Source organism: Condylura cristata, unplaced genomic scaffold (genome assembly GCF_000260355.1).
Source record: "Condylura cristata isolate star-nosed mole 26May11 unplaced genomic scaffold, ConCri1.0 scaffold00012, whole genome shotgun sequence".
Classification (NCBI taxonomy): domain Eukaryota; kingdom Metazoa; phylum Chordata; class Mammalia; order Eulipotyphla; family Talpidae; genus Condylura; species Condylura cristata.
The window spans coordinates 45604956-45628707 of record NW_004567113.1 but is presented as its reverse complement, the minus strand read 5'-3'; the positions used below and the strand labels follow the sequence as shown (position 1 = coordinate 45628707).

At 50.3% G+C, this 23752-nt stretch overlaps 1 protein-coding gene across 1 annotated transcript; it reads left to right on the top strand.

Annotated features, from left to right (window-relative positions):
* The first annotated feature begins 322 nt into the window (after window positions 1–322).
* On the top strand, window positions 323–23319 carry LOC101626240 (sodium-dependent phosphate transport protein 2B-like). Its single transcript, XM_004681499.1, has 13 exons — window positions 323–511; window positions 9669–9774; window positions 9861–9995; window positions 10632–10760; window positions 11833–11976; window positions 12887–12998; window positions 15064–15259; window positions 15927–16022; window positions 16460–16580; window positions 17996–18163; window positions 18788–18904; window positions 19010–19134; window positions 22846–23319. Exons 1-13 carry the CDS (start codon window positions 323–325, stop codon window positions 23317–23319), a joined length of 2112 nt encoding a protein of 703 aa, XP_004681556.1.
* Window positions 23320–23752: the final 433 nt, after the last annotated feature.

Below are 23752 nucleotides of genomic sequence, written 5' to 3'. Positions count from 1 at the left end.
GCAAGGATCTCGCATGAGTCTCACGTACACATTACCTAAATGTCAAAGGCAAGACATGAGCTTTCCAGGAGCAGAAACTTCATGAAAGTCCAGGAGGGAAAGGCTTGATAAACAGGATGCAAGGTGCACTAACTGCGAAGCTGCTTTTCAGAGAGTGGAAAGCTAGCCAGAGCAGAGGGAGAGCCCTGCAGCACACATAGCTGGCGGAGAGCTTGCTCCAGACCATGTAAAGAGTGACTGTATGTCAATTAAAAGAAAAATGCAGGTGAAAAATGGCCAAGAGAGAAGTTCCTCAGTGACAACAGGCAGCAAACAGTGCAAGATGCTCAGTGTCACCACCGAGGGAAACGTGACTCAAACGCCAGTGACAGCGCAGTGCAGGCCCGTCTGCCCCAGGCTGTTCTTAGAGAAAGTGCAGGGTGTCCCCGAGAGACCCCCTGGCCCCCAAGCCTCCAGGCACAGCTCCGTGGTGCTCCGGGCCATTTCCACTAACAGGCGGCAGTGGGAACAGGTGAGCAGGCGGCCAGATGCTCGCTACTCCCTCAGGTAATTCTCACCTGTCCAAAGGGCCAGCTTTGTAGTCAAAATGCTGACAGCATATGCAGCAAAGAAAGTGAATGCTTTATTTGTTGTTCCATGGCCCCAAATGTCTGGGTCTCATCCCGGTGAAGCCCATGCAAAAGCTTGGCTTCGGCCAGACAAAAGCTTCCCCATCTGACTCCACCTGTATGGAATTCCCACACCAGACCAGACCGAGCCTCGGGGTTCAGGAAGGCTCAGGTGGACCATTCTTGGGGAAGGAAGCAGGAGCACCCCAGCGGTGGGTCACTTTGTTGGGGAGCTGTTGGCGGGGTGGAGAGGACAGGAGGGGTTGCCGAGGCTCGCAGTGATGGGGCTGTTGATGCTGGCAGGGGTTCGTCAGCTGCGCTGAGGCCATGTGTGTTTTCTTTCTTCTACTATGACTACCTCATCACTGAGAGGTTCAGAAAATGGGGGGCACGGGGGTGTGGGAGGCAGGTGGGCCCTGGGTTAGACCCCAGGGTTTGCATCCTTTTGAGTCGCTGAACAGACATCAGCATTCAGTGTGACGGGCAGTCTTTCAGTGGTGCATGTGAGTGAGTGGGCGTCTTTCTTAGTCTGCAGTAGGGAGGGGTGTCAGGCTGCTGAGTGGGGCTGCTTGCTTTTCACCAAGAAGTCTCCTCATGTCAGCTTAGAGAAAAGATGACATCTGTTTGACTTAAAGTAAGTTCCACATAACTAACAGTCATCAAGTTGTGTATAAAGCAAGATGAGACTGAAAGGTCTGAAGGGATCATCTATTACCACCTACGTCTGATAATAACATCGACTTTGGATACTCAGAAAGCTTTTCTTATTCAAGTGTACTCGACTAGCTTCTAAATAGTTGAGCCACTGGCACTAAACTCCCGCTTGGCAGGGATCTATTAGGGACTGAGAAGCCTGTCAGCTAGTGAGCTCATGTGCCGTCAGGGGCTGGACAACCTGTGTACGTGGATCATCATTTGGGTGTCTCTGCTCGGGTCCAGGGCAAAGGAAGGACTGACTTTTCCTACCGCGCTGACTTTCTGCTTCCAACACTCATAACTGCTCCAGGTCCTTTGTTCCTGCCTTTTCCTCTGCCTGGAACATTCTCCCGATGCTCACAGGACACTCCTAATCTTGCAGTGAAATTCCTAAGCTCACAGAGACCTTTATCAAGCAATTCCCAATACTCACTCAATTTGCATTTCCCTCAGAGATTGTTTTATGACTTTTTTTTTTTTTTGCCAGTAATTTCCAGCTACTTGGTTTCTCCCAAGGACAAGGGGAGAACTGGTGGCCCAGACTTCAACTTGAATAGTTCAATTCTACATTTTCAAACAAGGGATTTGAAGGACTAGCCTAAACATTGTTTATGGCGTTATTTACAATTAATCCATAATAATTAACTGAAACCAAAATTTAATGTAATAATTTAAAGAAAAGGAGGAACTCACAGCTTCGGACTAAGGTTTGAACGCCAGCCACGAGGTTTGAATCTCCCTCCTGTTCTGCGGGGTCTCCAGCTCACAGACCTGGATGGAGAAGCCAAAGGAAGAACTCAGTGAATCCCGAGCAGCTGTCCACAGTCTCTCCTCACCCCAAAGTTGGGGCATTTCTTAGTCCTGTTCTCAGCATTTACCAGAGAAAGGCACAACGTGGGTGGGGCTTGGAGAAAGGGGGTGTGTGTTGTTTCAGGAGAAGGCAGACAGTGGGCGCCTGTTCACACAGGGCTGTCACCAGCTGGGCCTCTGGCTGGGCAGTGGCCCTGCCCCACAGGACTGGGTATTTAGATGTTCCTGAAGATACCGCTTGTGGTGGCAGCAACTGGAAACCATTTGAATGAAAGTATGGAACTTGAAGTTGAGCAATCTTTTGTCCGTTGAGCTATATTACAAGCTGTGATACAGGCTAAACTAGATGACTAGATAGTCACTGTTCCCTACAACTGACAGAATCTTTACATCAAGTCAACCGTGCCCGCAGAAAAAGCAAGCAGAGCTTTAGATTTAGGAAGAGGAAAGAGGTAGCAAGATGCATGCTCATTAAAACAGGGTGTTATGGCTACATATGTTCACACACTCACCCAGAAAGTGTGCCCCTCGTAGTCACCCAGACAAGCATTTAGCTCTGTCACTCACTGGACTGGCAAAATCCTAATTGGATCCTCAGTTAGTTTCTTTTTTTTTTTTTAAGATTTGTTTTATTTATTTATGCATACAAGAGCTGGGGTGTAGGCCAGAGGTATGTGGAGTGTGTGTGAGGGGATTTACTAGAGACAGAGTGGGGAGCAGAACAGGCCAATCCGTTGTACTACACTGCTGAGGGAGCAGCGGGGAGACAGGTGCTGCACCCTGTGGGCCACCTCCGGGGCCGGGGATCAAACTCATGCTTCAGTGGCTAGTGGCAGTTTCATAGCACTGAGTCTTACGCCCCGTACCAGGAAGGAGGCCCCTCTTCTGCCAGTTCAGTAGCTGGTAGACTCAGATACTCCCAGTCTGTAGAGGACAACCTAAGAAGGAGAAGCTTCACTGAACCTGGAGTTTTAAAGTTGACTTCCCGTCCAGTTTATAAATCTTTTAAAAAGTACTTTGACTCAAAGTAGAGGATTTATGCAAATGTCTCGTCTGACTACAAAGTGTCCCTAGACCGGGTGCCAGTACCTGTCACTCCTGGTCACTGTGTCCCCTATATCCACTCTTGTTCAATTACCCTGACTAGCAAGAGCTCCTCAGAGAATGGCCAAACACGTACATCTGCGTTCCAAAAAGTCAAGTCCATGTGCCCTCGACAAACTCACATAAACACCCATCTCAAGTGGAAAGGCGACCCCTGACTGGGTTCAGATAATTCATTGCCTTGCTTGAATTGCCCCAGATTCAAGTTACCCTGAAGAAGTCACCATGTTTTGTAAGCTGTGGTTGCTAATTTGTTTAATGTGGAAGGTCACAAAGATCCAGATCTCCACTCTGCTCTAAAGTTATGCTTTTAAAGTCAGGATCCCCTTTGTTTGCCTCTTGTCAGGCTTTATCAGCACAAAGGTATTTTGGATAGTTTTGTTTTGCATGTGAACCCAGTGCTCAAGGACAGGGCAAGTTCTGTTTGTGTTCAAGTCCTAATGGTCCTTATCTTTGCCTCCTGGGCTTCACACCCTACTTGCTTGGAATGAAGGCAGTTGAGTTCCAACTATTAATTCAAAAAGCCAAGGGTGTGGAGAAAAAGGAATTCTCCTACATTGTTGGTAGGAATTCAAACTGGTATAACCACTATGGAAAGTTGTGTGGAGGTTTTTCAAATTGCTAAAAACAGAGCTTCCATATGATCCAGCAATTACACTCCTAGGTATCTACCCAAAGGACACAAAAACAATAATTCAAAAGGACACCTGTACCCCTATGTTTATTGCTACCCTATTTATAATAGGGAAGATGTGGAATCAACCCAAAAATGGATGACTGGATCAAGACGATGTGATATATATATATCTATATCTAGCTAGCTAGCTAGCTATACAATGGAATATTGCTCAGCAATCAAAAAGATAAACTCATGTCATTTGCAGCATCATGGATGGAACTGGAAAAGATCATGCTTAGTGAAATAAACCAGAAAGAAAAAGAAAAATACTGGATGGTTTCACTCATAGCAGGAGTATAAGGGAAGTATAAGGGATCAGGAAAAAAGATAGATATATATATATATATAGTGAGAGAGAGAGAGAGAGAGAGAGAGGGAGAGAGAGAGAGTAATTGTAATAAAGTAAAAAAGAACAACAACTAACAACTATAAGAAACATTCTTCGGGGGAAGAGAGGGGAGCAAGATCAAAACGGGGGTGGGAAGAGCCCATGGGACTACGGTGATAACACATGGGTGAAGTGGTGGTGGGAAGCCCATGGGGATTATTACAACTGAGATGAAAAAATGTACAAAATGAAGAATAATGTAAAAAATAATGTATTTATAAAAATAAATAGCGTGTTTATAAAATAAAGTGATTTATAAAAACAAACAAACAAACCAAAAAAGCATTTAGAGAGTATTTCTGGCCCACCTCAGAAATGATTCCCTCAACAAATCTTTAAAGGCTGAATCCACACCCTTTGACTTCTTTCTTACCCACTGATGATGGGGGGGGCGAAGGGGCCGTGGCCTCAGATGCTGCCAGAGGTCGAGTAAGATGGCAGAGCCCTGAGGCTGGGTTAGCACTGAGGCAGGAAATCACAACCTTCATAGAAACTTTTGCCCGGTACAACCAGAGGCCAAGGTCTTGTTAGAATGGATTCAAGAGAGAGCAGGATGGAGGAAATCAGTAGAGACTGATCTGAATGAGTCCTTCAAAGAATTTCACTCGTTACATAAAGAGAACAAAAGAAAGCCAGTAGTTAAAGGCATGTGAGGACCACGGGGTGTGTTTTCTAAAGATGGGGGATGGAGAAGGGGGGTTACTTTCAGGAAGTCGCCTGGGAGCTGATGAGGGGAGAGTGGGGGAGGGTCACGTGTGACAGGGCCCACTGTTCCCTTGTAGGAGGGAGGCAGAGCAGATGAAACAGCTGCAGGACAGCTGTGGCCCGGTGAGGGCTGGGCGCGTTCTCGGGACCTCCGTCTTCTCAGCAAGGTCAGGAGCAGTGTTCCCAGCTAGAGTGAGGAAGGCGGTTAGTGGTCCCTGCAACTCAGCCAGACACCCCACAACTGTCGCCTCCAGAGCATAGCTGCAGCCAGCCTGCCTCACTGGCCTGCTGCAGAGTCTCAGGGCAGCCTCTGCTGGCTGAAGCTCTGGCCTCCTCCTGCTCGATATCTACCCACCCACTTGCATCCAAATCTCACCCAGAGGCTGCTGAGCTCACCCACACTAAGAGAGGTCACTTAAGAGGGCAGGGATGGCTCCCAGCAGGGTGGAGCCAGACCATGCAGTCGGCCTGGTGTGAAGCGAAGTCTGTGCAGCCACCAGCTGCTGCCCACCCGCTCTCTGGTGGGTGAAGTGGGAGAGAGACCCTGGCTCCAGCTGTGCACGGACCCTGGTGGGAAAAAACAAAACAAAATGAAAACACCCTCTGTGTCAAGCACTGAGCTGGGAGGAAATAGAATAGAGGCTATTCATGGCTAGTAAGCCCCCTCCACCGACCCCCATTTTTAAAAATTTCATCATTTCCATGATGAACAAAGGAATTCTTTTTCAAATACGGGACTGGGCTGGTTTTCAAGGTATAACTTAGGACTCACGGGGTTTCATGAACTCCTTCCCCTCAGTGCCCCAGTTATCCTGGGCTGGAAGGAAGACGCGGGGCAGCAAGAGTCTGGGGAGAGGGTGAGCTCCAGCAGTCCTGCTCTTATCTGCTTTAGCTGTACACATCGAACAACATTGCTTAGATGATTTCTAAGGTTTATTCTAATTGAAACCTCCATGCATCTGTGTTATCTGTAAATTGTTGAGATGCGCGCGAACACTGAGATTTTATCTGGAATATGTTTCCAAGGAGTTTATGCAAGATGGGCCCTGATACTCCTTGAGAGAGAAGAGAACTCTGACAGCTTCCTGGTGAGAGGCTCAGAGGCATCACAGAGCCTAGAATCAGAAGGGGACACTCTGGAATCTCTGGAAAGAGGTGGAACTTGGTCAAACTTGTATAGAAACATTCACAGGAAAATATTTTTGAAGTACTGACCCATTGAAGATAAAAAAGCAACCGCCCTCAGGTGCGAAGGATCGATGAGTTTGTTACGGGGTCTCGTAAAGTGATCCTAAGTCATCAGGGTAGCGCCTGGCAGAAGAGCGCATGTGTGTTCTAGTCCGTTCCATTCTGAATGACATCACTGCACGCACCTGGCACTGTGCAGCTGTTCGGAAAGGCTGGTTGTTCTGCCTGCCACAGCTGACGCCTGTTCAGTGGTTCGAAAGGCAGGGTCCTACCCCAGAGCCTGCCCACTTCCCACACCCCTACGCCCCCTGTTTCCTGAACCCCTCAACCATGAGGTGTTCAACAGGCGTGGGCGTGGGCGGGGGGAACAGCCTGGTACGTGGCCTGGCTGTTTTCATGAGCACCCTGGTGGGCCCACCAGGGACAGGACTTCTCATAGGGGTCAGCACAGCTGGAGAACCCCTTCCAAAGTCAACAGCCCCAGCACTGCGCGCTTCAGCAAACCTTCCTGTCCCCTCAGCTCTGCCCACGGCTTCCCAACAAAGTGACGCCCTCACTGCCTGAGAGTGTGCTTGTGTGTTTGGAGTAAAACTATTAATGTCTTGACTCCACGGGGCTGCCCAGGCTCCACTGCCAGTCTGCATTTTTCTAAAAATGGGAGGTTTCAGCTTCTGCACATGTCTACCTGGGGCTAGGCAAGGAATGTGGGCTCTGCCCATCACGATTTGTGACCTGGGACAAGATGGTGTGGTTCCAGGTGGCAGGCTTCCATGTCATATGATGACTCCGTTGCACCCAGTCTGTGCTACCTTGTAGGACATTGAGGCAGGGGAAGTGTGAAAGGACATTAGAAGGTCACATAAGCACAAGATTAATGTTTAAAGGAATGACAGCACCCCCTGAGATATTAAAGGATGTTTCCAGATTGCCACAATAAAGCAATATCACAATAAACTAAATAGCATGGATTTTTGGCTTCCCAGTATACTGGCTCTATATTGCAGTCTGTTAAGTGTACAGCAGCACTGTGTCTACCAAACTAATGGAGTCCAGTGTTCTAGAGTTTCCAGAGATCCTTGACTTCAGTGCAAGAAAGAATGTGTGTGGGGAGTCAGAGTAGGTGAGACTGAAAGAAAGGATTTTATTATGGGAATAGTACACAGTCAAGAAAAAGAATGTGGGCAGATTAAAGGCAATTTGTGCCTTGAGTCTTAAGACTGGCTGTATATGCATGGACACTGACACACAGAGACATACACAATCAGACACGCAGACATGCTGACACAATACACAAACACACAGTTACACACAGACACACACACACAACTAGACACACACATAGATACAAACACAGAAACGGACACACAGAGAGAGAACAAGCACACCGATACACACACACACATTATATATTCACAGCTGGGCTCCTTAACAAGTTTTGACCGGCTTTGATTCACAAGACAACGGGAACATAACTTCCTCCTGGTTAAGGGTAACAGAATTTTAAAGCAACAGCACAAATGAGACAAAATGAGTCTGACCTATCAGGGTTGGGGTCACCTTCGCCTTGTTCTGAGTTGCATGGCGGGGCAGGGTGTAGCCTCTGTGCTAAAAGCCCTTTCTAGCTCCAAAACATTGTATATACCTTAATTTGAAAATACTTTAGTGCTGAAAAATACCAACCATAATCTGAGTCTTCAGTAGGTCATAATCTTTTCCCCGCAAATCTATAAACTGTAAAAGATGCAATTTCTGGGAAGTGCAGGAGTAAAGAGCCCTAAAGCCAGGCACGCAGGTACTAAATACTGAATGTGTCCTTTCCGAGAGGGGATGAGGACAGGGACTGTTCTGTGCCAACATGTTCCCCTAAAGGCGGTGATCCCAGTGATGCACCCCCACAAACCCCAAACCACCTTTCTTCATGCAAACCAGTGTTCCAGGAATCACAGCAGCAGGGCTGGCTGACTTGGGGCTCACTCAGTGTCACCAGGGCTGAGGGGCCCAGCTGGGTGACAACCTCCACACCCCCAGGCTCAGAGGTGCCGCCCCAACCTTGGGGCCGCTGTTCCCTCTGGACACATGAGCACAGGGAGGCAGGGAGGCCAGGGGCTGATGGGACATGGCTCTCGGACAGTGGGACCCCAGAGTGTGTGTGTCACCCCATTTCTCAGTGAGAAGCCACTGCCCAGCTCTGCGGTCCCGGGGAATCTCCTGGCTCCAGCAGGTTCCCCCGCTGTTCCTGGGGGACCTGGCACCAAGTTTCACTCACCAGCCTCAGTTACCAGCGGGTCATCGGGCAGAGGACAAGGGTCTGGCTTTGGAATGAGACCCAGACCTTCAGGGCCTCTGTTCGTGGCAAGAACTGGGGTACAGGCCAGAGGTGAGGAAGTGAGAGGATGCACCTCAGACAGAGTGGGGAGCAGAACAGGCAGATGTACTGAAGTAATCTGCTGAAGAGAGCAGCAGCAGGTCAGGAGAGGTCAGCCTACCCACGTGGGTCAGTTCCTGGCCGGAGATTGTGCTTGTGGCAGTGGCAGCTGACAGCGTCACAGTGCTGTGCTTTAACCTGCTGTGCCACCAGGGAGGGCCCAAGAGTTGTTCTTGCCACTGGGCTTCCCTGGGGGAGCAGGAAGAGGAGCCAGAGGGTTCTCAGTTGTGGGGGTGTGTAGAGCCAGGAGCCCATCCAGGATGCCCTCAGCCAGGCCTCTTCCAGCGCCTCTTCTCCCGCCTGGGCAGGGCATCTCTCTGCTTAGTCCCCAGCTGCCCAAGGGTCTTTCCCTCTCCGCCTCCCCTGTCAGGAAGCCAGATGTGGCCTGGGGCAGCAGGGAGGGCAAGAGCCAGCTCAGGAGCCTGGGGGTGGAGCCAGTCAGCAGCCTCCTGGTGGTGTCCTGGGCCCCTCCCTGGGGAAGCAGGTTCCGGGCGGCCCCGCCCTGGGAGCACTGGCCTCCCCTCCAGCCAGGTCCCTGTCTCTCTGTTCAGCCCTCCCTGCTCAGCCCAGGCCCAACCACAGTGGCAGGTGCCGGGGCCAGGCCTGTGCCTGCCAGAAGCCTCAGTGGGAGCTCAGCAGCCTGTCAGCGCAGCCCTGTCTGCTGGCATTTCCAGCCACGTGAGTGACAGTGGACCCCAGCTGAGGGACGCTGAGGCCAGCTATCACTCCCCGGGGGCCCCTTGTGCTGCAGTGCTCCGGGGCCGGAGGACGCCTCCTCCTCACACCTGCCCCGGGTCTGTGGGAAGGCTGCATGCTGACCTGAGAGGTCAGTCCCGGCCTCTCACTTGACCCCTTACAGTCGTGGGATGAAATCCCCCATGACTCTAGCTCAGGCCTTTGGCAAACTGGAGAGACGAGCCATGGGTGAAATCTGGTGCCGACCACGGCTCACCTCTGGTGATGACCACCCCACTCTCCACTCCCCTGCAGCCCCGGTTCTCCCTGCCATGACCAGTGGAGACCCCTCCTTTCGCCCGCTGCTCCCCTAACTCTGTTTTCCCCCAGACCATGGCTTCTTGCCCGGAGCTGGAGGACGCCCCACGGGCCTGCTTGGAGGGGGCCGCCAGCCCCCCGTGCACAGGGCCCGCAGGGGCCGAGGACACCCGCAGACGTGAGTGCAGACCACCCGCCTCGGCGGCCCCCCGAGGGCCTCCCAGCTCTGCCCCCCGTGCCTCACGCTGGCCTTCCTTTGGACAGAGGAACCCGGCGCCCCCGGAGCCGAGACGGAACTTGCACTGGCCTGTTCCACTGTGGCTCTGGTGGAGGAGCCCGCGGAGGAGGGAGACCCCTGGGACCTGCCTGCCCTTCAGGACAAGGGCATCAAGTGGGCAGGTAAACACGGGGGGGCAGCCGCCTCACGTGACTCATGTCGCCCCAGCTCCCCAGGATCTTCTGTCTTGTAGCGCCCTGGCGGGGTGCCCTGAGGAGCAGCTGGCTAGAAACTCAGACAACACGATGACGGGCACCTTTTGTCTTCATGTTCATTCTCCACCTGTGCCAGGCACTGGGGTGGGCACCAGGGCAGACCCTGGCTGATCTGCAGACCCACAGTGACTCACCTGTCCCAGGGACTGGCAGGGGTGTACATAGAACTGGTGCTGGGGTGTCGCCTCACCCAAAATCACCCCTGTTCGGCCGGGGTCCAGCAAGCAGTGCACTTATTTGCAGGTGCAGCTGAAAGGTGGATCTGACAGTTAGGCAGGGCCAGGAGCATAAAGAGAGGAGTGAGGAGCACCTGGAAGGTGCGTGGAGAAGCAGCAGTCAAGGAGGTGCTTCGAGGGGGTGACGGCCCACGCTCCCCCAGTGCAGTGGCGATGGCTGCTTGCACCCACCTTCTAGAAAGTGCTTGTGCTGTTCTGTAAGTGCTTGGCGCGCCCTTAGCTCTGCCCGCTCCTGGGGTGGCAGGGGCCGCCACGGCTCCGCGGGGTTCCAGACACTCAATGCCTCTGTGCCTTTCCCCTCCTCCAGACAGGGACACCAGAGGGAAGTTTCTCTGCGTCTTCCAAGGGATCGGGAAATTCATCTTGCTTCTGGGACTTCTCTACTTGTTCGTGTGTTCCCTGGATGTGCTCAGCAGCGCTTTCAAGCTGGTTGGAGGTACGCGGGGAAGGGCAGATGGCCTGGGTGCAAATTGTTTACCAATATGTGAGTTCAGACAGTCACATCTCATCTAATTTCCACAAGTTGCATGCTCCTGTTTGATAGGATTGGGAGACACTCATTTCCTTTGTGAAGTTTATGCATTTTCGAAAATACAGACCTGAGACCCAGAAAATGCCACGAGCTGATGGTGGTTTATTTCAGGAGCCTCAAGCCGAGCCACTTCCAAGCTCTCAGTCCCTATGTGTGTGCATGGACCCAGGCAGGAAGAGATTTGATGAAAGATTAATGGTGAGGGATTGCTGATTTCCATAGACCTCCCAACGGAGTGTGTTATGGGATGAGTACATCTTCTTTGTATAAAGAACTTACAGAATTCAACAATAAAATGTACTGACTCAATTAACATGGGAGCATATCTAAACAGACAATTCCCCAAAGGAGACAGGCAGAAGGGTGTTAGTGACAGGGATGAATATTCATCAAGTGCCCAGTCAGAGAGGGGCGGGGAGCCACAGGTGATAGCACGTCACACCTGTCCCCCCCAACAACAAGGGCCCCCCAACAACAAGGGCTGGAGAATATGTGGCAAAAGAGGAATGTGCTTCTATACCTGCTCTGAAAAGCAATCTGGGGGCCTGCCCTGGTGGGGTAACAGGTTAAAGTGCAGCCCTGAAGCTGTCCACAGCCACTGCAGCATGAGTTCGATCCCCAGCCAGGGAGTGACCCACATGGCGTGGCAGAGCTTTCCTGACCTGCCCGCTGCTCCCCTCAGCAGTGTACTTCGTAGATCTGCCTGTTCTGCTCTCCACTCTGTCTCTGGTGAAGCCTCTCACTGCCCCCCACCTCTGGTCTGTACGCCAGTTCTTGTAAATAAATAAATCATAGAAAAGAAAGCAATCTGGATTTACCTTAAAAATAAAAAAAAACAAGGAAAACCCATATGAGCCAGTAATCCCACTCTTGGGCAAACATCCCTCTGTCAGTACTGAGTGTAGTTGAAACTTCAGGGAATTTGTGATCCGCTAACCTCTGTTCCCTGCTCATGGGTGTTTTTTCCCTCCCCCAGCAAAACTTGCTAAACATTTCTTCAGCAACAACTCTATTATGTCCACGCCTGTGGGGGGTCTGGTGGTTGGGATGTTGGTGACGGTCCTGATGCAGAGCTCCAACGTGGCCTCATCTGTCATTGTCAGCATGGTGGCTTCCTCACGTGAGTCCAGTACCCACAAGCCCAGTCATCCCAGGCTTTCACCGCTTGCCTGGGAGTCTGAGCTTTACTCTGAGAACACCCAACCCCTTGTGTGTCATGTGGCCCCTTGTCCAGGCCATGGGTGACTGAAATCACACTCCGATGCTCGAAAGCTCAGCACTGCCCTGTCCAGTCCAGCAGCCCCAGCCACAGTAAATTTCAGTTGTACGTTTAATGTTTCAAGGGACAATGGTCACGTGTCAGCAGCTGCCATCTTGGATGGTGTCAGTTGGATCACTTCCATCAGTGACAGACCTGCCCCACATCATGCATGGGCTTCAGGGCAGCTGAGCTCTGGGGGCCGGCCTGGCCAGCTGGACCCTCCCTGAAATTTGCTCTTGCTAAGTGGGAACATAACTGTATAACCAAAAACTTACATGTTTTTGGGTTGTTTTTTTTTTTTTCTGGGGGAAATTAGCAAAAGAGATCACTTCTTCAAAGTACTTATGTTTAATGTCAGGACATTGTGGCAATCCATTATCAATTTTTGTTAAGAAATTATACTGCCAGGAATTAGTTATTATAAATAAACAAATCCTTACATATTATTTCCTGGTTTGTTGTAAGCTGCCCTCCACTCCTCTAATATGGAGGAGGGGGAATTCGAAAGCCATTTAAAAGTAGGGTTCACAGAGGGCTTATGAGATTCTAGAGATTTCTGAAAATGATGTACTGGAACTTTTTGGGGGTAACATGTGCCTATCTATGGAGAGCCAGCCTGTCTCCAGAATTCTCAGCCTGGTGCAGACCTCAAAGAGGTTGCCATCAGCTGCTTTAGGGGACCGTCAGCCTGAATGAGGCCCACCCGCCTCAGGCCATCAGGCCGTGGTCAGGCTGCCTTCCAAGTGCTAACCGCCTTCTCCGCTCTCAGTGCTGACCGTGAGGACCGCCATCCCCATTATCATGGGGGCCAACATCGGGACCTCCATCACCAACACCATCGTGGCGCTCATGCAGGCGGGAGACCGCAGTGAATTCCGGAGGTAGGAGGTCGGCGCCAGCCCCGCCCCTGGGCCCATGGGAGCCCACGCTGGGGGGCCTTCCCTTGGCGGGCCGAAGCAGCGGCTTGTCGTTCCCAGAGCCATAGCAGGTGTCTGCCCTTTGGATGGTCTAAGGTCTTTGGATGTTTCAGATGAGCGGGCCTGGCTTGCCACCCTCTGGCAGCAGATGGGGATGAAGGACGCCATTTTGTCTTTCCTCAAGTTCTCTTGAATTTGAGGTTCTGCCTCAGACTGCCTCCTGGGTCTTCTACTCCCCCACACCCAGGTCATGTCCTGGGACCCCCAGAGACTCAGGGAAAACTCAGAGGCAGCTCAATTCGTCCTTCAACTACAAACCTCCCCACATGAGCAGCCCTCTCTATCCCAAACATGGCCGCCATTCTTAGACCGGTCCAGAGGTCCAATTAAGGACAACACTTACCTTTATGTAAAATGAAATCTAGAAGTCATTAAATCTGAATATAGGCTGGAGTCAGAGGGGAACGTGTCCACTATCAGAGGTAAGTCCCAGTACATATTGGTGCTGCTTTAGAGGGGCATTACTCTAAATTTCGTCAGAGCCTCGCTATCATAAAATGAGGTAAAAAATTCACTTGTGGCACAGTGGACCTTTCTTGTCTTTCCTGTGGCTTCCCTCAGCAGTGACTCAATAAACCCACCTTTTCTACTCTGCCTCTGGTGAATTCACACCCCCCCCCTCCAGACTACACCCAATTTTCCCTGCATCATTTGGAGGCCCAGATGGGGCTACAACTAGCAGAATAGTATAGGGGGACCCCTTGATTTCTCTCCTTTTCTTGTTCTCTGTTGTAGTATGAGGAACCCTCACAATAACTTTAGATATCCTGTTGGGGTACATCCCAATGTTACTGAAAGTTTCCAGGCTCCTTCAGTACTGCCGCGCCAGATCAGGCGGAGAACACCCTTTAGTTCTTTTGAAAACCCTGTTAGGCTCTTTGGCTCGTGGGCAACTCAAGGGGTCTGGGTGGGCAACCCAAGTGTCCTAGAAGGTCCCCACACTGTGCAGTCTGCAGCCCTTTGCCGCTCCTCTGTGGCTGGCTTTGGACCTGCATGCTTCTCGCGGTTATCCCCGATGACCAGCATGGCAATCCCCAGTTCCCAAAACTCTGCCCAACAACTTATCCTCAGTCAGGACACACGCAACTCATCACCCCAACCAACTAATGCCACCTGGAGTGTAAGCAGAGCCCAAAGGCCCTCACTCCCTGCAGCAGACTGTGCCTGTCTCACGCACTGTACTCTGACAGTGTATTTTGACAAATCCAGCTTTTCAGTGCTCAAAAAAAAGATTACACTGTGTCCAGGGTTTTAATAAGTGCCCCATCCTGTTCCTCCTTTTGCAGAGGAAGCTTGTCCTCCAAGCTCATGATTCGAAGTGGTCTGATGCAAGTTTTCCAAAATATGGTCCCTGGGCTTAATTTTTCAAAAGATTGATTTATTTATTCATACAAGAACTAGGGTACAGGCCAGAGGAGCAAGCAGTGAAAGGATTCACCAGAGAGAGATTTGGGGAAAAAAACAAACAGATGTACTTAAATACCCTGCTGAGGGGAGCAGCAGGCGGGCCAGGAGAGGACTGCTGTGCCACGTGGGTCACTTCCCTGGCCGGGGATCGATCTCTGTGCTACAGTAGCTGCAGACAACTTCACAGTGCTGCGCCTAAACTCTTTGCATCACCAGGGAGGATCCTAGGCTAATTTTTGTATCTATCATGTCTCGTTCCCTGTTTTCCACCCAGCTGTGAAAGCTGATGCCACATTGACTGGGGGAGGGCTCTGTCCACCACTGGGTAGTGGGAAGTTGTCAAGTGTCCATTCCTAGGCCCTCTTACCCTCAGTCCCTCACTGATCAAATGGGAATATGAGTAGCATGCACTTGGGGACTGGTGTTCAGATCACCCCTCGGTTTGAAAGTAAGATTATACTCATGCAGGTGCACGGGTCGGGGGCTCCTGGAGAAGATGCAGATTGACCTTCTAGAAGGGTGACTAATCTCACCGTATGTGGGGTGGGCCCCTGTCCCATAGGGCTTTTGCAGGTGCCACCATTGATGACTTCTTCAACTTCCTCACTGTGTTCCTGCTCCTGCCCCTGGAGACTACCACCCATTTTCTGGAGACCCTGTCTAACCTCGTTGTCCAGACCTTCCACTTCATGCATGGAGAGGATGCCCCCACGCTTTTGAAAGTTGTCACTGATCCCTTCACGAAGCTCATTATCCAGGTACCCCAGCTTTGTTCAGAGAGGGCAGGAGCCCATCCCCTCTCCCTGACCCCCACTTGTTCAGGGAAACAAGCAGAGTGGAGAAGGATGAGGGTCTGGAATCACTGCTCAGTAGCTGCCTCTGAAAAAGACTGAGAAAGCAAAACTTCAGAGACACTTGCTTGTTTTATACCCTTGACTTCAACATGTATGTCATCTTTATGGGCTCGGGACAGGTGCTTCTAAGGACTCAAAGATTTTCCATTGCCCCGTTATGCTCCCATGGCTGGCTCAATCCTAATGGGTTTGCTGATGAAGGATTATCCCACTCCTGGCCAAAGAGGAAGATGGCTGCCTTATCTCTTGGGCACACCAGGGTCTTCTCTGACACCAGCCTTCATGGACATGGTCTTGGGAAGAAAAGGCCAGCTTGGACCTTCCCTTCCACACTGACCTTCTGCTTTTCCGTGTCATTGACCACCCCGTGGATGTCTGTAGCACAGCCCTAGACACCATCCATGGCTCAGCTCACTGTTGTTAATTCACTAAACGCTGTCTGACCTCCAGGTGCTCTGGTCTACCTGGCAGTGCAGCTTGGGGGAGCCACAGGTGACTCCTGGGGGGGCTCACAGTCTGGTTCATGCCACAGAGTCCCCCCAGCATGACTTGCGTTTATTACCTTTCTCAGTTGGATAAAAATGTTATGAGCCACATTGCAATGAATGATGAATCTGCTGAAAACAAGAGTCTGGTCAAGATTTGGTGTGAGACCTCTACCAATACGGTGAGTTTTTAGGAATATTTCTGGGGGTGGGGTGAACAGCTGCGTCTGTACTTGAAGAAAAACCTTCCTTAAAGAAGGGAATAGGCTGGGGTAGGGGATGGTGAGGATTAGGGAATAGGCTGGGGGAGGGGGGATTAGGGACTCATGAATAATAAATACTGGCCAGCGAGAACACTAAAAACATAAATTCTTAAATTCTGGATGGACAGATGGAAGGAATAGGACAGAAAACCCCCTTTGCTCCATCTCCCACCACATAGGCATATTGTCGCTGGCTGGTCATACACTCACCTGGTGCCTCTGTTTCTGTTATTGGAGTGACCTGTGCTCACAGTGCACACACTTGTGTGTCTGGTGACCTCCTCACCCCCTACCTTACCTGCTGCTCCCACTGAGAGAACTGTGCATTGTAAACCCTGTCCTCATATCTGTCACAGACTCAGGTGAATGTCACCGTCCCCGCACCTGAGAACTGCACCGCCCCTTCCCTCTGCTGGACGGACGGTGTCTCCACCTGGACCATCAAGAACGTGACCTACAAGGAGAATATCGCCAAGTGTGAGTGGCACAGGCAGACCCCGGCCCCGGGGGGTGCGGGGGGGGCTTGTGTGTGGTGCCCCAACCATGAAGCATAGAAGGGCAGTGAGACCTGCTGAGCCCAAGCTCACCCTGCTCCCTGAGCCACTTGCTTCCACAGTGGAGGAAACTGAGGCTGGGGCAGTGACAGGCCCAAGGCCCCATGGGAGGGGCAGCAGTGGGCCTGGCACCCAGGTCTCTGGCTGTTCCATCTCCTCAGACCCCGTCAGCACACCCTAGAGTGTCCCCTCCAGGAGCCGGGGTGTCCCCCTGGCAGGGACTCTAAGGAGGTGACAGCCAGGGTGGAAGGAGAGGTTGGGCCCACACAGAACAGACATCACCCCCGGTCACGAGTCCCTGCTGTGCAACCAGACCCCCTCAAGGACCTGGGCTGAGGCACTCAGCAAAGTAGGGAGCCTCCTGTGGGGTGCTGCTGTGTGTGTGGAACACCAGGATGATACTATTATTTCTATATGTGATATGATGTAACATTATGTCTGCAAACTTCTCCAGACCAGGCATCTTTATTTTTTCCATTTATTCATTTTGCACCATTTGTATGTTTCTCCATTATCCCAAACTTACATTATTTGTGAGCAGTAGACCTTAATAAACCAGGTGTGCTTTGACACACAGAGTCAAACGAACATAGCAAGACCCCCTCTATATCCTAGGTGCTTGCATCCGCCTCTATATACATATTTTGCTGGAACCATCGTGAGGACATCCAGAGAGTCTAAAAAACAAGGAGTTTTAAATAGGTAATACCAGGTCCTCCCTGATGGCGCAACAGGTTAAAGCGCAGCACTATGAAGCTTCCACAGTTTGGTCCAGCCCGGGAGCTGACCCACGTGGCACAGCAGATCTCTCCCGTCCCCCCTCCCCCCGACTTCTCCCATCAACAGTGTTTTTCAGTCCATCTGCCTGTTCTGCTCCCCACTCTGTCTCGGGTAAATCTTCTCACTCCCTTGCACTCTGGCCTGTACCCTAGTTCTTGTGTGCATAAGTAAATACCTCTTTAAAATAAATAAATAGGCAGTATACCCACTTGCCCATCCTACCCTGCTCAAATATTTTGTTGTGAGCAACCACAGCATCATGCGAGAAGCACACGTGGGATTCAGAGTTAGGAGATCTGGCTGGCGGCCAGCGTCACCCCGACCTACTGAATGCCTCGAAGGATTTCACCTCCTCTCCCAGCATCAGCTGATGCCCTCCCAGTGCATGTTCTCAGAGCTACGTGCAGCTGCAAGAGAGGCTGGGAGTCTGGACTGTCACACGCCACATATTAACCAGGTCCTGCTGCTCCAGGGCAGAAGGATGTTTAGGGAGAAATAAGACGCTGTGGCCCGGGGGGGACCCTGTCCTCCTAATGGGATTTCCCTTGGTCTCCTCAGGCCAGCACATCTTTGTGAATTTCAACCTCCCAGACTATGCTGTTGGCATCATCCTGCTGATCGTGTCCCTGCTGGTCCTCTGTGGCTGCCTGATCATGATCGTCAAAATCCTGGGTTCTGCGCTCAGGGGGCAGTTAGCTGCTGTGATTAAGAAGGTCCTCAACACTGGTAGGTGCACGGGCCCCGTCCTGGGCCCTCTGGGCCCCGGCATTTCTGTGACGTCCTGAGAAGGGAGGGCCTTAGAAAGTAGTGTTCCACAGAGCTGCAGACAGGGGTACCCAAGGTCCGGTGCCTCTCAGCTCAGAGTCTGAGCACCTGCTTCCTGTCTTACAGGTGGCCACTTTCTCACGTGGTGGAGGGAGTGGCAAGGGAGCAAGGCCTGTCCTGTACAGGCACTGGCCCACTCACGAGGGCCCTATGACCTGACCTACTCCCAAAGCCCAAATCTAACATAGTAACATTGGGGCTAGGATGTCAGTATATGAATACAATGGGGGCGAGACCTTCCGGACACACCAGCTGCATGCAGCATTCTCACCTCTGGCCTGCAGCGACTACATATCTTTGTTCTCACCCCTCACCCACACCCTCGGACCCACCATGTGAATATGCAGGGTTAAGGGTTCTAAAATTATAATATGCGTTTTCAGACCATGCTGTGTGGTGACTGACATTTACACAGATTAACAATCTAGCCCCAGCCCACTCCCGACTGGCCCTATAGATGTTTCAACTGGGTCTTCATTTCATGGGTCCCTAGAAGGGCAGTTTAGTCTTATTCTTCTCTTCCAGATTTCCCCTTCCCCTTCGCCTGGGTGACCGGCTACCTGGCCATCCTTGTGGGAGCCGGCATGACCTTCATCGTGCAGAGCAGCTCCGTGTTCACATCGGCCATCACCCCGCTGATTGGTGAGTTCCACTCTGGCTTCCCCATTTAGCTACCATCGCCATGTTCCAGATTCCCTGAGACTGACAATATGGCCTTTGTGACCCCGCACCCTCACCCCCGGCCAGGTGTTGGTGTGATCTCCATCGAGAGGGCGTACCCACTCACCCTGGGCTCCATCATTGGCTCCACCACCACCTCCCTCCTGGCCGCCCTAGCCAGCCCAGGCAGTACTCTGAGGAGCTCACTCCAGGTCAGTGGATGCTGAGTGAGTAGGAATTCTGTGGCTGAGATACAGCTCCACATGTGGGCTTGCAAACAGATGGTTTTGAACAAGAGTCAAGCTTTTTTGTTATAATACAGTCGTTATTTGGAGGAAAAGTGACTACTGGGCAGCTCAGAGAAGGATTGAAGCCTGCCACTCCATAGAGAGATGACATCCCATTGCCAGTGTTTTGGTTATTTTATTTTTGGAGGAAGAAAAACAATTTAAAAAGTAAATACCAACCAACATTGTTTATGTCCCTTTCACCCCACCTCTGGTACCCCGGTTCTACTAACAATGCCTTTGTCAGGTCATTGACTCTGTCTCATGTTATTGATATTGGTGTTTCCCCTTCTGGATAACTGAGCTTAGCGTAACCCCCTTGGGGTCCTCCCATTTTGCTGCAAAGTGTAAAATTTCATTTTTCTTTATAGTCAAATAGTATTCCATGGTGTAACACACCATCCCATATGAACCAAATGTCACTATGAGGCACTCTGGCAATGCTCCTGTCTCACTCGTTGTAAATAATGCCGTCACAGCTTTGTGGAACTATAATGGTCATGGTTTCATATTCTTTGGCTTGATATTCAGAAGTGTGATTGCTGGATCATAGGGTGTAACTAATTTAGCTTTTGAAGACAAGTCAAGAGCACTTGTCACAATGGCTCCTCCAACTTGAGATCCCACCAACAGCGTCAGGTTCTTTTTAATCCCAATTTCTCACCAACATTTGTTGGTAGGAGTCTTTGGATAGACACCACTCCACTGGTGCAAGATGATTTCTCACGGTGATCTTGATTTGCGTTTCCCTTATTAAAATGGCGATAAGGGCCCTCCCTGGTGGCACAGTGGGTTAAAGTGCAGCACTATGAAGCTACCCACAGCCGCTTCAGCACAAATTCAATCTCTGGCCCGGGAGGTGACCCAAATGGTGCAGCAGACCTCTCCTGTCTCAGCCGCTGCTTCCCTCAGCAGTATTCTTCATCAGTCTGCCTGTTCTGGTCCCCACTCTGTCTCTGGTGAATCCTCTCACTTTCTCTGTAGGTCTGGCCTATGTCCCAGGGCTGTATATATAAATAAGTCTTTTTTAAAAAGCTACTTTTAAAAAATAAACAAAAAATAAAATAGTGATAAACACTTTTTCATATATCTGTTATCCATCTATTTATCTTTCTTGAAAAAGTGTCGATTCAGATCTTCTGCCTATTTTTTAATTGGGTTAATTGGGGTTTTTTTTATATTTAATATAGTTTTTCAGTTCTTTCCTTCATATTTCGTCTCTTTCCTCCCCTATCTTTTGAACCTCAGAGCCCTCAGGATATTTATGATGTCCACTGGTTGAACTGTTCTACATTATCAAATTGTCTGCTGTGCAAATATCTAGTATTTGTGTTTATCAATCTTAGTTTGCTACATTAAATGTCTCCTATTCTTTCCTCCATTTTGTTGAAAATGTCTGCATTTCCTCCATTCTGACACTAACTACTACTCCTACATCTTTTCGATCCAATCATTCATCAGTGTACATCTGTGCTGTTTCCTGCCCTACTTATTGTGAATAATGTTTCTTTGAACAGTATGCAACATTTTTTTTTTGGTTGTTGTTGAAGTTTCACATTCTTTGTGTAGGAGGCATGAGTGGGATTGCTGGGTGACATGGTACTTTCATTTTTAATTTTTTAAGGTCAATTCAGGTAGTTTTTCATAATAGGTTCCCAGCTTACATTCCCGTCAACACTGCAATGGGGCTCCATTTCCTCCACAGTCTCCCCAGCACTTTTGGAGGTCTTTTTAATATGTGCCATCCTCATGGGCAGGAGATGGTATCTCATTGTGGCTCTGACCTCATCTCCAATATTAGAAGTAATGATAAACACATTTTCATACGTCTTTTGGCCTTCTGGATATCCTTTTAGGTGAATCGTCTAGTAATACCTGCTATCTGTTAATTAATTGGCATATTGTATTTATTTTCTACCATTGAATTGTTTGAGTATTTTTATAATTCCTGGGTGTTGATCCCTTATTAATTATATATTGAATAAATATTTTCTTCCATTCAATCTGATGTCTTTTAAGAGCTTGTATTTTTTTTCCATTGTGTAGAAGCCTAAACCTAATTGTTTATTTTTTTTTAAATTCCCTTGCCATGGGATTCACCAAAAAATATCTTTATCATTGGTATCATGAGTAGATTGCCAATATGTCCCTCTATGTATTTCCTTGTAGAAGGTCTTATATCTAAATTGTTAATCTGGAGTTTATTTTTGTATATAGGGTGTGATACCACTTCTTTCATACCCAGATATTGAAATGTTTTAGTAGCCAAATTTTTTTTAAAGTAAAAAAATTACTTTAAAAAAAAGTTGGGGGTTCAGTCAATGGTGTACTTGATTTAGTTGATTTAAAAAAATTAAAGACATTTATTTATGCATATAAGAACTGGGGTCCAGGCCAGAGGTGGAGGACTGAGAGGCTTCACCAGAGACAGAGTGGGGAGCAGAACAGGCAGATCGATGAAGTACACTGCTGAGGGGAGCAGCGGAGGTTACAGGAGAGGTCTGCCGCGCCATGTGGGTCACCTCCTGGCCGGGGATGGAACTCATGCTGCAGTGGCTGTGGAGAGCTTCACAGTGCTTAACCCATTGTGCCACCAGGGAGGGCCCTGATTTAGTTCAGTATCATTTCAACTTATAAGTGATAAAGAATTAGTGTTGCATCTACATCCTTCATTGGAGCCAGTCTTTGCAACCCAGTTTGTGTTTACTGCCAGAGCACACCTCAGTGGCAGGCAGCCTCATGCACACGCCCTGTGGCTGCAGGAGGCTGGTGCTTACTGTATGGGCTGGTTACAACTGATCCAAACCCCCAGCATGATGCTGGCATCTAGTGGGCTCACATAGGAGAGAGACAAACTGTGTGGCCTTAGAAGCCACCTGGTGTGAGTCCCCCCTGTACTATGTCTGTGTGTGACTTTGGGGAAATTGCTTTACCTCCCATGTAAGATGGGACTACTACTTATTTTTTTAAGATTGATTTACTTATGCACATAAAAACTGGGGTACAGGCTAGAGATGCAGGGTGAGAAGATTCACCAGAGACAGAGTAGGGAGCAGAACAGTCATAATTGACTGAAATACACTGCTGAGGGGAGCCGTGGTGAGACAGGAGGGGTCTGCTGTGCCATGTGGGTCACCTCCCTGGCTGGGGATTGAACTCCTACTGCAGTGGCTGCCAATAGCCTCATAGTGCTGTGCTTCAACCCGCTGTGCCATCAGGGAAGGCCCAGATGGGGACTATTTAGTGGTGACATCATAGGTCATCTTTGACTGATGAAACCACATAATGTGCTTTGAATGTCCCAGCACAAAGTGAACATACTATGAACATAAGTTGCTGTCTATTATTTTTAGTATCTACGTAATCATCCTCCTTTTCTCCCTTCTCTAAAATGGTGCCATCAAATTGGAAATCCCAGCTTTGCAGTAAGATTTTCTCTGCCCCAACAGCTCTAAACTGCACAACTGGAAGCATCAGGACCAAGACACACAGTAGGTCTTCAGGTCACAGAGGTGTGGGCCAATGCAAGGCACCACAAAACGCTCCACTCCGCCCAGGTGCTGCTGGGTGACCCCATCTCCCCACCCCCACCGCACAACAGACCCACTCACCTGGACAACCTCCATTGTGTTTTAGATTGCCCTGTGCCACTTCTTCATCATCATGTCCGGCATCTTGCTGTGGTACCCCATCCCGTTCACCCGCCTGCCCCTCCGCCTGGCCAAGGTGCTGGGCACCATCTCAGCCAAGTACTGTTGGTTTGCCGTCTTCTACCTGATCGTCTTCTTCTTCCTGATCCCCCTGGCAGTGTTCGGCCTCCTGATGTTTGACTGGCCAGTGCAACTGGGCTTGGGGTTGCCAGCCATCCTCGTCCTGCTTTCTGTGGTGATTATCAATCTCCTGCAGTCCTGCTGCCCCAGTGTGCTGCCCGAGAAGCTGCGGAACTGGGACTTCCTGCCCCTGCGGATGCGCTCGCTTGAGCCGTGGGACGGCCTGGTCTCCTCGGCCACCAGGTGCTGCCAGAGGCGATGCTGCTGCTGCTGCCCCAAATGCAGCAAGTGCTGTGAGGACCTGGAGGAGGCGTGGACACCGCAGTGCACAGCCCTGTAGCCTCTGAGAACTTGGCCATGGGCACAGAGGCCCTGGATGGGGTCTCTTGGCCCAAGTGGTTGCGTGGGCATACATACCATCTCTAGCATCACAGCCTTATAGGGGTGGCCAGAGGCAGGCCAGGGGTCCCTTGTCACACACGTCCACGCTCTCCAGGCTCTGCATGGACATTGAAGGGTGTTGTTCCTCACGGAGAAATGGAGTTGACAGCAGCCTGTCTATCTGATTGCAGTCTCTGCTCCTGGGTCTCCCACTCCCAGAAAGGTGCAGGATGACCCCGAGAATGACATTGACTGGACAGATGACCACAGACACTCACCCCTGCCCACAGCTGGTAGGTCAATTGGACCTATGTTCAGCTCAAACCATTCTTTCCAGGAAACAATACCCCATAGGAGGGATTTATAGAAGTTTCTCGAAGGTGCTCGTCTAA

Bases quoted from the DNA above. Each gene is read 5' to 3' on its own strand.
- LOC101626240 (XM_004681499.1), top strand. From the start codon at position 323: ATGCTCAGTGTCACCACCGAGGGAAACGTGACTCAAACGCCAGTGACA. The intron at 15,260-15,926 runs GTACCCCAGCTT...TACCTTTCTCAG, and splicing joins TCACGAAGCTCATTATCCAG to TTGGATAAAAATGTTATGAG. The intron at 16,581-17,995 runs GTGAGTGGCACA...TGGTCTCCTCAG, and splicing joins CAAGGAGAATATCGCCAAGT to GCCAGCACATCTTTGTGAAT.